This window comes from Dromaius novaehollandiae, chromosome 19 (genome assembly GCF_036370855.1).
Source record: "Dromaius novaehollandiae isolate bDroNov1 chromosome 19, bDroNov1.hap1, whole genome shotgun sequence".
Taxonomy (NCBI): Eukaryota; Metazoa; Chordata; class Aves; order Casuariiformes; family Dromaiidae; genus Dromaius; species Dromaius novaehollandiae.
The window spans coordinates 5,040,068-5,054,183 of record NC_088116.1 but is presented as its reverse complement, the minus strand read 5'-3'; the positions used below and the strand labels follow the sequence as shown (position 1 = coordinate 5,054,183).

At 46.4% G+C, this 14,116-nt stretch overlaps 2 protein-coding genes across 2 annotated transcripts in view; one reads left to right on the top strand and one right to left on the bottom strand.

The window, feature by feature from the left end:
* The window catches only part of PIGL (phosphatidylinositol glycan anchor biosynthesis class L), a 61,248-nt gene extending 52,510 nt beyond the window's left edge, over window positions 1-8,738 (top strand). The window contains exons 5-7 of the mRNA XM_026101418.2: window positions 1,193-1,224; window positions 6,839-6,972; window positions 8,132-8,738. Of these exons, the coding sequence (XP_025957203.1) occupies window positions 1,193-1,224; window positions 6,839-6,972; window positions 8,132-8,230 (265 nt within the window). The 3' untranslated portion in view covers window positions 8,231-8,738. The remainder of the gene's footprint in view (window positions 1-1,192; window positions 1,225-6,838; window positions 6,973-8,131) is intronic.
* A 1,139-nt stretch (window positions 8,739-9,877) lies between these two features.
* Window positions 9,878-13,251, bottom strand: CENPV (centromere protein V). The gene is made up of 5 exons (XM_026101420.2): window positions 12,981-13,251; window positions 11,908-12,006; window positions 11,030-11,099; window positions 10,505-10,619; window positions 9,878-10,143 (listed from the first exon to the last, which is right to left on the bottom strand). The coding sequence occupies exons 1-5, from the start codon at window positions 13,208-13,210 to the stop codon at window positions 10,019-10,021; spliced, it is 639 nt and encodes a 212-aa protein (XP_025957205.2). The 5' UTR covers window positions 13,211-13,251; the 3' UTR covers window positions 9,878-10,018.
* Between the last annotated feature and the right edge of the window lie 865 nt (window positions 13,252-14,116).

The window sequence follows — 14,116 nt, the reverse complement described above, 5'->3', positions numbered from 1 at the left end:
CTGAATCACCTCTTTGGGTGGCCAGATTCTAGTTGAGGGGGAAGAAGCCTCTAGCAGGGGAGTAGAGCAGACAATAATGGAGATATTTAAATCTTTTTTTCCTCCTCCTCCTCAAAAAAATTCTGGTAATGTTTACAAGGCAACATGAAAAAGCTGAGTCTGAACAGCAAGACTTGAGTTGTGAGGTAGAAGGTGGCCAAATCAGTACTACAGGCCATTTCTTAGTCGGAAATGGTATTGCTTGCAGATCTTTGGCTCTGGAGGAGAGGAGACCATTGGCAGGAGAATCTGTTTGAGGCATATGTCTTCTGATTGCTGTTTGAGTTCTGCCATGACCTGCATTTCTGGCTTGACTTTTGCTTTGAATTGCTTTGGGTATTCATTTACTCCGTGCTTCCTATTTTGTCTACGCCTTTGTAGCTAATCCTTTTCCTTGAACTTAACCAATAGTCAGAGATAATCCTAGTCTGAAAGTGACTGGAGAAACATAACAATTCACATATAATGTATGTTTTATCCTGGTTGATTTACACATGAACTCTCACATTGTCCTTTGTTAAATACACCACTATAAGATGATAACAATCTCTTTAAATATTACACAGTGTTAAATAACACAGGGTTAAATAACTTTTTTTTTTATTTTCCTTTCTCCTTTTGGCAAATGTTCCATTGTTTGGATTTTTTTTCTCATGAAAGAGCAAGCCTGGGTGTGGGACAGCTCTGAGTGCCATCTGCTGGAGACATGCTTCTCTCCCACCCCTGTGATGGGCCAAATTTGGAGAAGATGCAAATGGTGATGTGAGCATAAGTGCTCTGAAGCCATGAACCACAGGCTAGAGGAGGAAAAGCAAAAAAAGAGGGTTAAAAAGAAATTGAAGCTAACACCTTCACATGCCTTCACCAGGTCAGGATCATTTGCTCACACTTCCTGATGGAAGTACCATCATTGCTTACATTTCCTGCGCTGGTCCCCTCATCTTGTTTCCAAGATGCATATTTTTGCTACAGAGACTTTGCAGGACAAAGTCATAGAAAGATCAAACTCCTACTGAGCAAAACGTCAGAGCCACTGTAAATGTGTGTGTATTAAGAGAAAAGGGTCGATACAGTGCACAGAGTTTATACATGTAAAATCAGCATTTGAGTAACTTCACTGAATGCTTACCCCCATGTCTCTCGTCATTCACAGGTACCTGCATTCAGAGCGGAAGTTACCTGAAGGTATGTCACAAATTCCCGCAAAGTATCCATGACCCTGCAGGCATTAGGCAACGTTTACATTCATGTTCTGTCCAGGGTTGCATCTGCCTAATTCACCTCTATTTGCAATGCAAATGAGAGCCACAGCTGAACTCTTTGTTGCTCTTTTATCTCCCTGCAGTTTTTCCCCAGCTCAGGCTCCCCTGTAGTTGCTTTGCTGGCCAGTCTGGGGAGCTGGTGCCTTTCCTGACCTTTGGGGTTGTTCTGTCTCAGTGGTGTGACTCAGACTCTTCTGTTGGCCTCTTGCTGTTTGAACATAAGTGCTATTTCCAAGTCTCTCACCTCAGTTCTAGGGTTTTTTGTCACATCTTACTTCATAAATAAAGTATTAAGCCTTGGCTTTATGGTGACAGGGGCCTCAGAAAGCAGTTGTCAGCTCTGCCAAAAAAGGTTGTGTTTATGTTCAAATATCATCCCTACTGTTTTATCCAAGCTAAGCTTCCACCAAAATGTAGTCAGTATGGTAAAGATATCTGAAATCTGCACTGGCACCATGAACTGTTGGACTCTCTTACCTTTATACTACAAGGCATCTCTGAGAAACTCTCTGGCCAAGTAGGGAACAGAAGGAAGCGAAGTACAGAAGTAGAATGCTCCTGACCACCCCTTGTAGCTGCTGTCCTTTCTCCATCCTCCTCAGTCCCAGAGCAGATCTGCAGCCCTTATCTCTAGAAAACAGTGCATGGCTCAGGGAAGAATTTGTGGAACTAGTTTAAGCATAAAGCTGCAAGCCGCTATGCGCTTTCTATGCTTTGGCCAGAGCATAGAAAGACGGCTCAACACTCAGTCACCCTCCTGCTCCCTCAGCAGTTATCCAGACTTTGTTTCTGCAACACTGATTCCCAAATCATTGTGGGATTTGGATGTGTCACAGCAAGTCAGTTTTAATTCCCTGATGGCAGCAGGTTGCAGACCAAGATCTGGTGGAGAAAACATGAGCCAAGATGGCAGAATCCCCTTTGACTTGCTTTTGACTCTGGTCTCTCCAATTCTCCACCCTGTGAAGCAGGAATATTAATGCCAACCTCTCACCCAGGACCTTCTCTTTGTGCAGCTTTGGGATGCAGCAAGCAGCTGTGTTTATGCTGCGTGCAGTACAGAAAAAGAACGAGGAAATGCAGTGGTGGATGTCACTGCTAGATGTCAGTCCTTATCTGGACTGAACCACCTTCATGTGCTGTTCATGCTGGTTTGTTAGATACACTATGATCCTCGGTAAGCCAAATGGGCTGTGCCTCAAACTGGTTCAGGTTTGAAACAGACCAATATATAGGCAACATTTCCATTTCTGTAGCAGCATCAAGAGATTGCTGAAGCTATGTGAAAGCTTTGCTGTTCTGATTACATCACATCTGACATGACCTACAAACGCCAAAGGAACGGGGAGCTCCCATGCTGCTGCTTACACTAAGCCTTTCCAAATATAGTTCCAGTCTCATTGAAATTCCCAGTATTTATAATTTGATCTGGCAGGCGTGCAGGGCTGTGCATCAGAGGGGCTTAATGAAACAAGAGTGATGCTGGGATTGAGGCTGTCTGGAGAGAGCTGAAAGGCATGTTCAGGCCATGGAAATGTCCTGCTCTCCTGTTGGTAAGAGGGAACTATTTGCAGCTGAACCTGTGTAAGCCCACGTGATAAGGGAATCCGGAGAAAATCTCTCTGCAAATGCAAAAGCCAGCTAAGCCTTGCATTGCCTCAGTGATATGCAAATGAGCACCCTAAATATCCTGCTTTGCTTTCTAATGCCTTTAGCCAGCATAAACACAACAGGCTTTTTATAATCTGTAATCAAGTTCTCCAGACCAAGCACAAGCACGTAGGCTTGTTTCAAGAAGCTGAGACAGCTGCTGGATATGCATCCACCCCTACTACTGGCCCCATCCAGCTATAACCAGCTCTCTTCCAGAAGAATCGGTGTGCTAAGGTCTGTCGGGGAGCCTTTAGCACACATAGATCTGCTAGTAATCTTCTCATTCTAGGCATACTTGCTGCATAAGTGTTTTAGAAGTAGAAAGCCAAGCCGAATAGGCTGCAGGCTTCATGCACTTCTATTCTAGGCCTAATCCACTAGCTGTATTGATCTTGCCCTTTCTGCCAACCTAGAGAGATTGTATTACACTGTTAATCCCATCCTGCCCAGGTCACAGTCACAACAGGCTCTGAAAATCTTCACCTGCTGGTGTCACAGGAGTAGACTCATCAATGGCAGCACTTCTCTTACCCTGGTTGGCAGGGAGCAGTTCGTTTTTCTGAACCCTTTTCCATCTCTCACTGGACTGTACATTCCTTCCCTGCTTCATTTCATCTCACATTCCCATGCAGGGCAGCTTTTGCTGTCAGCGTGTGGAGATCCCTGTCATATCGCTAACACAGAAGACTCTTAGAGTGCCCTTCATTTTGTGAGGCTTGAACATCCATTGCCCAGCCTGACCTGACTGATAGGGGCCCAAGAGGTTAGACTGATCAATACTGAATTCACTTGCAGTCATTTTGGGCCCCTGTTGCTGGACTTTGGGGAACAAAGGGGAGTAGTTGCTGCACGAATTAATATTTCTTAAAAAAAAATGATGAGGGAAGAGAGAGTGCATTTTGTTAACAGAGCAGCCCAGGTTTCAAAGCTTGGTGGTGGGTGACCTTACACCAGGCCTCGCTTCCCAGCCTTGCAAGTAGGAATCCCCATGGCATTGCCAGGGTCCATTATGAGCCATCCGGGAAAGGAAAGACCCGTTGCACCGTGTTTGCTCTAGTCCTGCCCTCTCCTGTGAGGGCTGAAGTGCAAACAGGCGGCCGATAGAAATGCTGAGTACCAGAGCAAGGACATCCTCATCAGTGGCTTTTCTCTGCTGTGCCCCAGTGCAGCAGATCGAGTCTGCTGAGCTGCCCAGAGGATCTCTGCAGTGAAGGGGGGAAGAGCACTCCCTCCCCATAGCCCTGCTCGTGGAACGCCACAGTTCAGGCTTTTCCTAGGTCTACGTGCAGCAGTGTGTGTGCACGCAGTCTGCAGACTTTGCTGGTGTGATGAAGAGGGTTGGCATATCCTGGAGTTAAAAAGAGCACAGGTTCACTTCTTAGAGACGAGAAGCGGCTTTAGTGGGAGTAGAAGAACTGTCAGGGCATTTCAGTGTGCAGCAGCAGCCCACTTGTTACTGTAGAGCATCCTTTGCAATAGCAGGCTGAAAACTTGTAGCAGCTAAACAGTGACAGCTCTGTGTCTGTCACGCGTCAGGCGGAGCACAAGTGAGGTGGGGGCTGAGCCTCGCAGTGAGGAAGCGGCCCAGGCCGTGCTGAGCACACAGCTGCCTGAGCTCTGGCACGTCCAAGGTCCTTGCCACAGGGAGCTTGGCACTGCCATCAGTCCTGGCAGATGGCATCGCCCAGCTGCTGCTCTGCAGGGACAGGCATGACAACCTTGCAAAGGGGTGGGCAGCTGATGCTGCAGTAGGAAGGAAGTAGGGACATGGCACAGTACTGATACAGTTAAAAGACAGGAGGATCTTTAAGGCTGAGGTGCCAAAAGTGATCCTAACCTGGGCAGCGTGGGCAAGCACTGCCTGCAGGGAACGGAGCTGTGGTTGCTGCGTCCTGCACAGCTGGGGCACACCGCCATCTCCCGGCAGCTCCTGGCGGGGCTCATGAATTTCAGGAGGGCTTTTCTTACCAAGCACAAACTAATGTCAGTGTTTTTCTGGATGGAAGTGCCTTGTGATGTTCCTTGACACCTCTAACCCTGCCCATTGCTGCCCACAGCAGAAGATAACTCCTTCCAATGCTTGTTCTGCTGTGTCCAGCCTGCTGGGGAGTGATGTCCTAGGATCAGTCCAAAAAGATGACTAGAAGGGAAGGCATGGTCCTGGAGCCATCTGTGATACTGGGAGAAAGAGTTGCTTTTGAGAGTGGAAAGGGATATTGAAAATTGAGACAAATCCTGTATCCTTCTTTTAGTGGAGAGGTAGGAGAGAAAGGAACCAAGGATTTGGAGATCAGGGCTGCCATGTCCTGCCATAGCTGGCTGTGACTGGAAAAAAAAGCAAGACTGGTCTTTGCAGGGAGATGAGTTAGTGATACTGGAAAGAGGCAAGGGACACAAACCACTCATGAGGGGACTCATGGAGGATTGTCCTGTGTATAGCACCTGTTCCTGGGTTAATTTTGTCACAGGCCCCTCGCTGGGGAAGGAATGGTGATGGTGATCTTTGACTACCATGCTCTACCTTGGAGACCTTTGGAGGCTTCTTCCTTTGCATTTCCTGGAAATTCATTCACCTTAAAAGCAACAAGTTTTGCTTTTCTATCTCAGACTTGATAGAGGCTAGATGGAAGAGTCTTTATAAACCTGTCCAACTAATGCCCAAGGTAGAGAAGTCAGCAGCAGGTTGACTCTTTGCATCCTGGTGGGATGAGATTTTTGAGCAATGATGGATCAGCATAGACCTCAGCATCTCTCTCACACAAACACACTTTGCATAGTTACTCTTTTAGGAAGAGATTTTTGCTTCTTCCCCTGTTCTGGAGAATCTTCTCCCTCAGGAGGACACAAGTCCTGCCTATATTTTAGAGCCAAGAGGTATTTGAGCACCACCAATTCACTTGTGGTCAGGAGGTAACAGCTTAAGCAGTGTTAGACATGTGAGTGCAGGGCTCACACACTAAAATGGTCGGGTGGCAGCCTTTGTAACAATTCAGCATTGTTCTTTGTCTCCTCTGTATAATTTCACTGTTTAAGGGCACACTGAAGAAAATCTAATCGCAAATCTGACTATCTCTGTGACTTTGGCCTCTTCTGTCGAACTTAAAAACAATTCCTGAAGTGTGCAGCATAATCACAGCAGCTTCCAAATACTAACAGATCCCAAAGCAGCTGCTTTCAGAGCTACATGCTCTTAATGGGACCATTAGGAGCTCTGATCTCATCAGTGAGGACAATTTAGCTATGGTAAAAAAAAATAGCAATTAACTTTGGCGTTCAAAGGGCTCTTTAGAACAGAAAACAAATGCACATCAGTAGAATCTTTATACATATTCCCTTCATCTGTTTCTTTGCAAGCATCTGAGTAATGAATTCTGGAACTCTGTTAAAATGTAACTGCCTGGATGAGTTAATATTTGATATAGCCATTCCCGAATCTTGTAAATATTTTTTCTTTAGCTACACATTGGAGTAGAAAAGGGAAATCTCATTCTTGTAGATGAACCAGGGACTGCGATTTTAAATTTCCATTATATGATACAGTGCTAGCATTCAGAGAGCCCTCCTGTGCTTTTCCCTTTGTGCCTATTGAATATGTAGGAATCATTTAAATCATAAGCCAAAGAAACCTCTGTTATTCAGAACTAGCGTTGCCTTCCACAGACCACATAGAGAAGGAACCAGTACAAATGATCACAGACATGCACAGAGCACAAAGAGATCCTGGGAGAAGCATGACTAGAAGCTGCTCCCCTTTTGCATGAAAAGGATCCCCATGGGCAGCAGTACAGGCGAGCCTGCAAAGACCTGTTGGGCCCAGAGAGATGGGCACCTTACAAGAACATAATTGTTTTGAAATCTTCATCCTCTTTCCTTTCTCTGTCTAGGATGCCATGTGCTCACACTTGAGTCAGTAAATCTCTTCAGGAAGTACATCTCCATCCTGGATGTGCCCATTTCCTGCTTCCTATCCAGAGATGCACTCTTCATACTCACGGAGAAGGAGGCTGAACAAGCCAGGGTGAGATGCATGGTACCTGCCAAACCTGTTTGAATAGCTCACCATCATTGTAAAGGCTTTAGTCAGAAGTGTCACATTCACAGAGAATGTTAGAAATAATTGTACACATGGATTATAAATGTCATATATGGACAATCTTCAGTGATTTATGAAACATCAGCGGACAGGTTGCTCCATGTGCTGTGTGGACAGCATGGCAGGGCTGAGTAGATTTGCAGCTCAGAGATCTTAGGTAGTCAGAGTGCACTGACAGAGTTTTACACTGTGTCCAGGATGTAAGATATATTTCAGAGGAGGCTGGATCCAGCATACAATATTCTGAATGCGAGACTGGCCTATCTCAGACTGATATGACTACATGTTAGGAACAGTGCCCTTGGATCATAGTTCTAACTAAAGATGGAGACAGCTTGTGAACTCATAATCCAAAGCTCTTAAGAAGTTCCCTTCTCTACCGTGTATTTTTTGATTATTTTACTGCATGAGATCTCACGCATTTAGTCCACAGTTACCTATATCAAAATCTGATTAGATCCCCTTCCATAGCATGTAAATATTTGCCCAGCAAACAGTCCTGCTAATCCACAAATGACATGCGCAGAACTTCCCTGCTTTTGAGGCTACTAAAAGAAAGTGTTATCTATGGAAACTGTTCTGATAAAGGTACCATTATTCCTTGGTGCTTTTTGTTCCTGGAATTTGACCTTTTTAAGCTGGGGCACTATAAATAGATTCAGTCAAGTTTCAACTGGCAGTGTATGACCGGAAACAGCATGCAAAGGGTTCTCAGATGCACATCTATCTGATTTCTGCTTCCCCAGCATGTGAACACCCAGGCATGAGATCACATGGCAAGGAGGAGTTATGTGACAAGAGAAGTGTCACAGCACTCATCTGCAGCTGGAAATGTCCCATCTAGCAGGACCCATGTGGACACTGGGCAGCACAGCACCAGCCACGTAAGGGCCATAAAGGCCTCTCCCTGCCCTGTGGCTCCACAAAATAGGCAGCCTTCCATCCCTGACTACTCCTTCCCTGCTTGCTAAAAACAACTGTCCTATAAATTGGTAGTGAACCTCACAGGAGGCCTAGGAAGCTGTGCTTAACATTAGGTTTGGAAAGTTCTTGTAAAGCTTTCTTAACTATTTTTTCCTTCTAGAGAGCCATGCAGTGTCATCGCAGCCAGCTCCTCTGGTTTCGCCACCTCTACATGCTATTCTCACGTTACATGGTGATCAATTCACTCCGCCTTCTGTAAAAAGACAACACTCGCACACCTTCAGGTGTGAGAGAAAGAGAAGAGAAAAGACTGTGCCAGGCCAAGCACTGAAGAAAACTCACCTGTTATGCACACAAGAGTGTTCTCTGTGTGTAGCATTCTTGCAGACTGCAAGCAATAGGCTGTATGAACTTCCTCCTGAATGTCTTGTTGCCTGATATTTTGAGAGATGAACAGGGTTTAACAGCTATTCTGTTTTCTCACTGTAGAAGCTTAACTTGGATAAGAAATTTGGATTAACCTAATTAGGAGTTAAATGGTATTCTGCATTATATATGGCACAAACTATTGTTCCCCAGGAAGAAATAGCCCTGAAGACTGTTTGACAAGTCCTGCCTCTTACTTGGTGCTTTTGTAAAAACCAAATATCAGGAGTGACTTTTCCAAGATCATGCCATCTCCACAGATTAAACCAGGACCACAAGACCTGCATTAGTCAGTCAGGACTTTTAAAAGCCAAATCTTTTGAATAAAACATCAGAAATGATGCAGATTTTTTAATTGCACTAATCTTTGCTGTTCCCACTGCTTCTTTCAGCCACATTATGTTGCAGGCTTGACCTTCCCAGAGTGCCCCTCATGAAACAGTAGCATTTCTTCTTGCTTCAGAGCGTGGGGTTTAAGAACAACTCACAAGAGTCTCAACAGGATGTAAGAATGAGGCACAAGAGAGCCAAACTGTAACTAAGTCTTTAACTGAATACACATGCAGAGATAAAAATCACAAGAGATGTTTCAAAAGCTGTTCCTTTTATCTGAAAGAGAAGTGCAGGGGTTAAAGATTCTCTCCCTCTATGTTTAAAGGTAAGTGGAGGAGACACCAGCTTTCAATGGTCTAATTTCTTAGTCTATACAGAGATTTTATTAGTGATTGTGGTTTTCATAGGGTCATACTGAAGCAAAGTCAGCAGTATTCAACATTTCTGTAGTGCTTGCACTCATTAAAAAGGTGTGCTCACATCTGCAGGAGATATCTTTCCTGCATCTACACAGGTAGTCACTGCATGGTCAAGATCAGATCCCAAATTCCCAGCTCCTGGTCTCTTGCTGTGAGTACGCTATCCTCCCAAACACAACGAAGTTCCTGGTTGTACTAGAAGTACATGCCCATTGTTATAGAAGTATGACAGGATGAGTTCTCTTCCCTGGCCATGAGTCAGTGCCTAAGAGTATGCTTACTCAGCCTTCAGTCTATAAGTAAGTCCAGGCTTAAGCAGAACAGCGCCTAAGCACATGCATAACTTCAGTGGCCCCTTTCTTGCAAACAGCTAAGCACCTGTGGAAATGCTTTGCTGAATTTCAGCCTGCTAAGCTCTTGCAAATCTCCTTTAACTCTAAATCCATAGTACCTTCATTGAAGTCAATGGAGAAAGACCAGTGTAAATGAGTATTATGTTCTAAGCAAGAGTTTATCTTGTATAGGACAGTTTTATAATCCAGACTTGAAACACAGTTGGGCAATGTCCACACAAGCCAAGCATACAAGCCAAGATTAGGGTTTTTTTTTTCCACCTTTGCTCTGCATACTATGATTTAAATTTTAGCACAGTTAAGACAAAACACCAACCCTGGGGTGGTTTATGGAATAGAGGTAGTTTGAAAACAAAGTCAAAAATGGACAGGACAGGCAGCATACAAAGATTTATTTAAGAAACAGAAAGCAGATAGTGACAGGAACAGAGAGACTGATTTTGTTAACCCTCACCACAGAAAGCCCAAACTACAGTTCCATGGCGATGCTCCACGTTCAGCTGCTTGGGAGGAATGTCAGGGTTTTGACATGCCTCTGATGGTCTTATGTTCCTTCATTGCCTTCTCCCACTCCTTGCCATTGATATCCTCTATGACGATGCTATGCACAGTGCCATCGTCCAGGCAATGAGGAGCTATTCCTGAGGAAAGAGAGAGTAGATAGAAACCTGCTCTTCATAGCTAAAGATTGGGAGATGTCTGCACCACTCTGGACTGGGCATCTCGGGGGATGATAAGTGCTGTTAGTGCAGCTAATGCTGTAAGGCTGAGGTGCATAGATGAGAAACCTGTCACTGGCAGAAGCCCACAAGTCAGAGGTAAGATTTTTCTTATGGAGGAGCCGCAGATTAAGGCTGCAGTTCTAGACGTTCAGCACTTTAGGAGCAAACTGTAAAGACACACACTTCTGTCATGTTAGCAGCCAATGGAGTCCTTATCCAAAGTCTGCTTGGTGGTCAATTTTGGTTACCACAATTTGCCAGGTTTCCTCTTTCTACCTACCGTAACCATCTGGGTTAGAGCGGGGAGTATAAAAGCTCTGTACACCACAGGTTTTGCAGAACGTGTGCTGAGCACGATGTGTGTTGAAGGTGTATGTTGTCAGATTTTCAGCACCCTAAGCAGAAATGAAAAGCAGTGTAGGTTTTCTACATAAATAGATTTATTTATTGCTTTCTATGACCTAAGAAATGTAAAATTAAAAATACCACTTCCTATTTCTTTACTTGAGATAGTGTTCTGCAGTCATGCTCCTTTCCTGAACATCTGTGCTCTGTACATACATGTGGCCATCCCAGTCAAGCCTCAGAACTGCTAGAGCTTTATCTTCAGCTCATTGAATGATAGCACTAACACACCCACACCAAACAGCATAAAATTCAACCGTTTCTCCCCAACCAGCTGCAAGGAAAGCTAAGACAGAAGACTGGGTGCCACTTGCATTTTTCAGAGTAACACGGGATCACATGGATTAGGTAATTCCTTTCTGCTCATGTTTCCCATGTTCTTACTGCATTCTTACTCTACCTTCAGCAGCTTGAAACGTGAAGCTGGGACGATGAAGTGTCTGTTCTGTTTCTTTGTACAAATGCTGCAACTGTAAAAGAGAAAGAAGACGACTTTTCTAGACGCAGAGGACAAACTGTCATGCAACAATCAGATATGCCACAGCCCTCCTGACAACAGAAATTCCACTGACGGATAAAATGGCTCCTGGCTGACATCACAGAGGTAAGCGGCAAGAGCAGATGCACGACATCTGTAGCGTGTTTGGTTAAGCACTCCCATGGAACAGACTGACTCTACTCAGGTACACAGATAAGGCATTCACCTACACCAAACATTATATGCCATTTTTTCTTCACGTACGCAACTTTCAACAGACCTATCAAGGACAAACTGTAGCCCTGAGATATCCATTTAATCTTTCAGACCAAAGCTTGCCAACTTTGCCAACATTAATTACTTTGCAAACAATAAAATAAAAATCAGCCATTACAAGAGATAGAAGCAAACCAGTTATAGGCAAGGGGATGACTGCTGAAATCAAACACTGTTGCAGTTTGAAGCATGTGTGGTCGGAGATTTAGCATTCACCTGGGAAGATCAAATTAAAAAAGGACTGATGTGCTTTGAGCACACTGCTGAGCACTGCAGTCATTAGATCTCTCTTTGTCTCTTTCTGCATGAGCATGGACATGAAACCTGAAGATTTTCCCAGAGAACCAGCACCTGAAATCACCAGCACTGATCCCATACTGGATGTGGGCACGATTAGGGACGTACCCTATGGAAACAGGTCAGAAGATGTTCTGCCATTGTATTATGTTCTCCTAGCTCTAAGGCACTGGAAAGACATATGAGCTTAATTTGTATATTAGAGTAGGCAACCAAAAAATACTCACTTGCAGTTAAAAACATGCAGATCTGGTGATGCCCAGACCTCAAAGCGGACAGCTCCACAGTGGCAGCCTCCTGTGTGTTTGACCAAACCTCTGTATTCACTGGAGAGGGAAAGAACAAAAGCAGACAGAGGTTTTGTGATCACACATTTCTTTTTGGCCAAGAAAACTTTAAGGCTATACAGTACATTACTCAATTTTGCCGTGAGCACTTGCAGTACACCAGAAAATGTATCCACTCTAATAACATGGCCAGACTGTGATAGAGAATTCTTTTGTCCTCTGCAGCAGCTGCATTTCTGGTTTAATCAAAACCGTGGGAAGAGAAGAAGAGCTACAGTTCAGGTAGTTTACATTGAAACTGCAATACAAAACATAGGCCCCCGCTGCCACAGTTCAGGTTGAAATGCTGACCCAGGCTACAGCATCCCCAGTGAACAATACATAGAAATGAGTGGTATTATCACAAAACAACACTCTTGCATCTGGGAACTGAATTTTCCCACTATTCTGCCATGTCTGCTCCAGCATTACCAATATTCCTGCATTTTAAAAGCTGGGAACAGCAGAGTCTATGACATATTTGAGGTACATTTAATTTTGCGTTGTAAATTTTGCGTTTTAAATTTTGCAGAGGAACTTTCATGACTCAAGGAATCGCTGAGCCTGGGCTTCTCCCTCTCCCCTAGGACTCCTCCATAGCAACTTAGCAGAATCAACATGTTCGGTTAAACGCAAATGGCAAAGGAAAATCCTTTTCCTTTCCTATTTTCGCTCCCACGGACAGTTACAGATCACAGCGCAGCGGTGACATGCTGTGCACTGGGAAGAGCACAAGACAAGGACAGAGGTTCAGAAGCTCAGGCTGGCAGATCCTGCACTGTGCCACCAGCAAGGGCATTTCTGAGGGGAGAACCCTAAAACAGAGGAAGCTTCAGCGTACCCTCCACTTTCCCACTCGAGGGGGGACACCCCCTTTATCCGCAGCTCTGCAGAAACCTGCGTGCCCCGACGCTGCCAAGGCGAGCTAAGGGGGAAGGAGCCGCGGGGCAGGCGGCGGGCCGGCCCGTACTCACTAGGCGTCCAGCAGCAGCCGCGCCGCCTCCTCGCAGCTCACCCGGTGCCGCTCCTGGAAGGCGGCCCAGCGCTCGCTCTGCGCCCCCAGCTCCCAGCGGCCGCGCCCGGGGGGCACCGCCCGCTCCCCCGCCTTCTTCCCGCGGCCCCGCCGGCTCCCGCCCGCGGGGGGCCCCGCGGCCGCGCCGCCCCGCCGGGACCGCCGCGCAGCGCCCGCCACGGCTCGCCCCATGCGACCGCGCCGCGCCGCGAGGGGGCGCCGCCGCGCCGTGCCGTGCCGCGCCGCGCCGCGCCGCGCCGCGCGGGGGCCCCGCGGCCGCCTGCGCTGCTCCGGCGGCGGCCCGGCCCCGCGGGGGTCCCGCGCCCGCAGCCGGCTCTCCGCAGGGCCGTGCGGGCTGCCGCCCGGCCCCGCTCCCTTCTGCCGGGCGAGCCCAGCCGCATCCGGCGGGGAGACGCCGCGACCGCAAAGACATGACGCTTCTGTAGAGGAAAAGCACCAACGCGGGGCCCAGCCCAGGACCCTGGGGCGGCAGGTGACCGGGGCCCCCACTGCCGCTTGCCCAGCTGCACGGGAAGGAGATGTGGGTGCGAGCTGCACATCTGCAGGACGTCAAATTCAGTACATCTGGCTTGCACAATAGCTCGTAAGGGCAGAGATGCCCGTTACCTAGCATTATTCTGCAAGCATTAGCACAGGGTGTTTCCATCAAATACGATGCCTCACATACTGAAGGATGGCAAGGTGCTTTGCAGACTTCAGGTGCTACTGAAAGTATATTGCTTCACATCCCTGCTAGGCACCCACCTTCCTCAGGAACACGGCTGCTGTTTCACAACACTGCCCTTTATCAGGAGGCACCCTGAGAAGCGTGTTCAGTGCCTGTCCTCCCTGAGGGTTGAAATCACTACGGCCGCCTTCCAGAGCAACGCGTTCTAACGCAATTCTCGCTAGACAGCTTTTCACAAATTCTGTGGCCAAAGTCTTAACGTAAAAAAGGAAAACAATTAAGATAGTCTATACCAGTAACTTTTTTTTATAAAGCGTAGGAGAATGTGAAAGCACCTCTTTTGTGGTAAATAACAACCTATCAAAGCTTATTCTTGAACATCCGTAAGACAAAGCTGTTTCTCAAGTAAA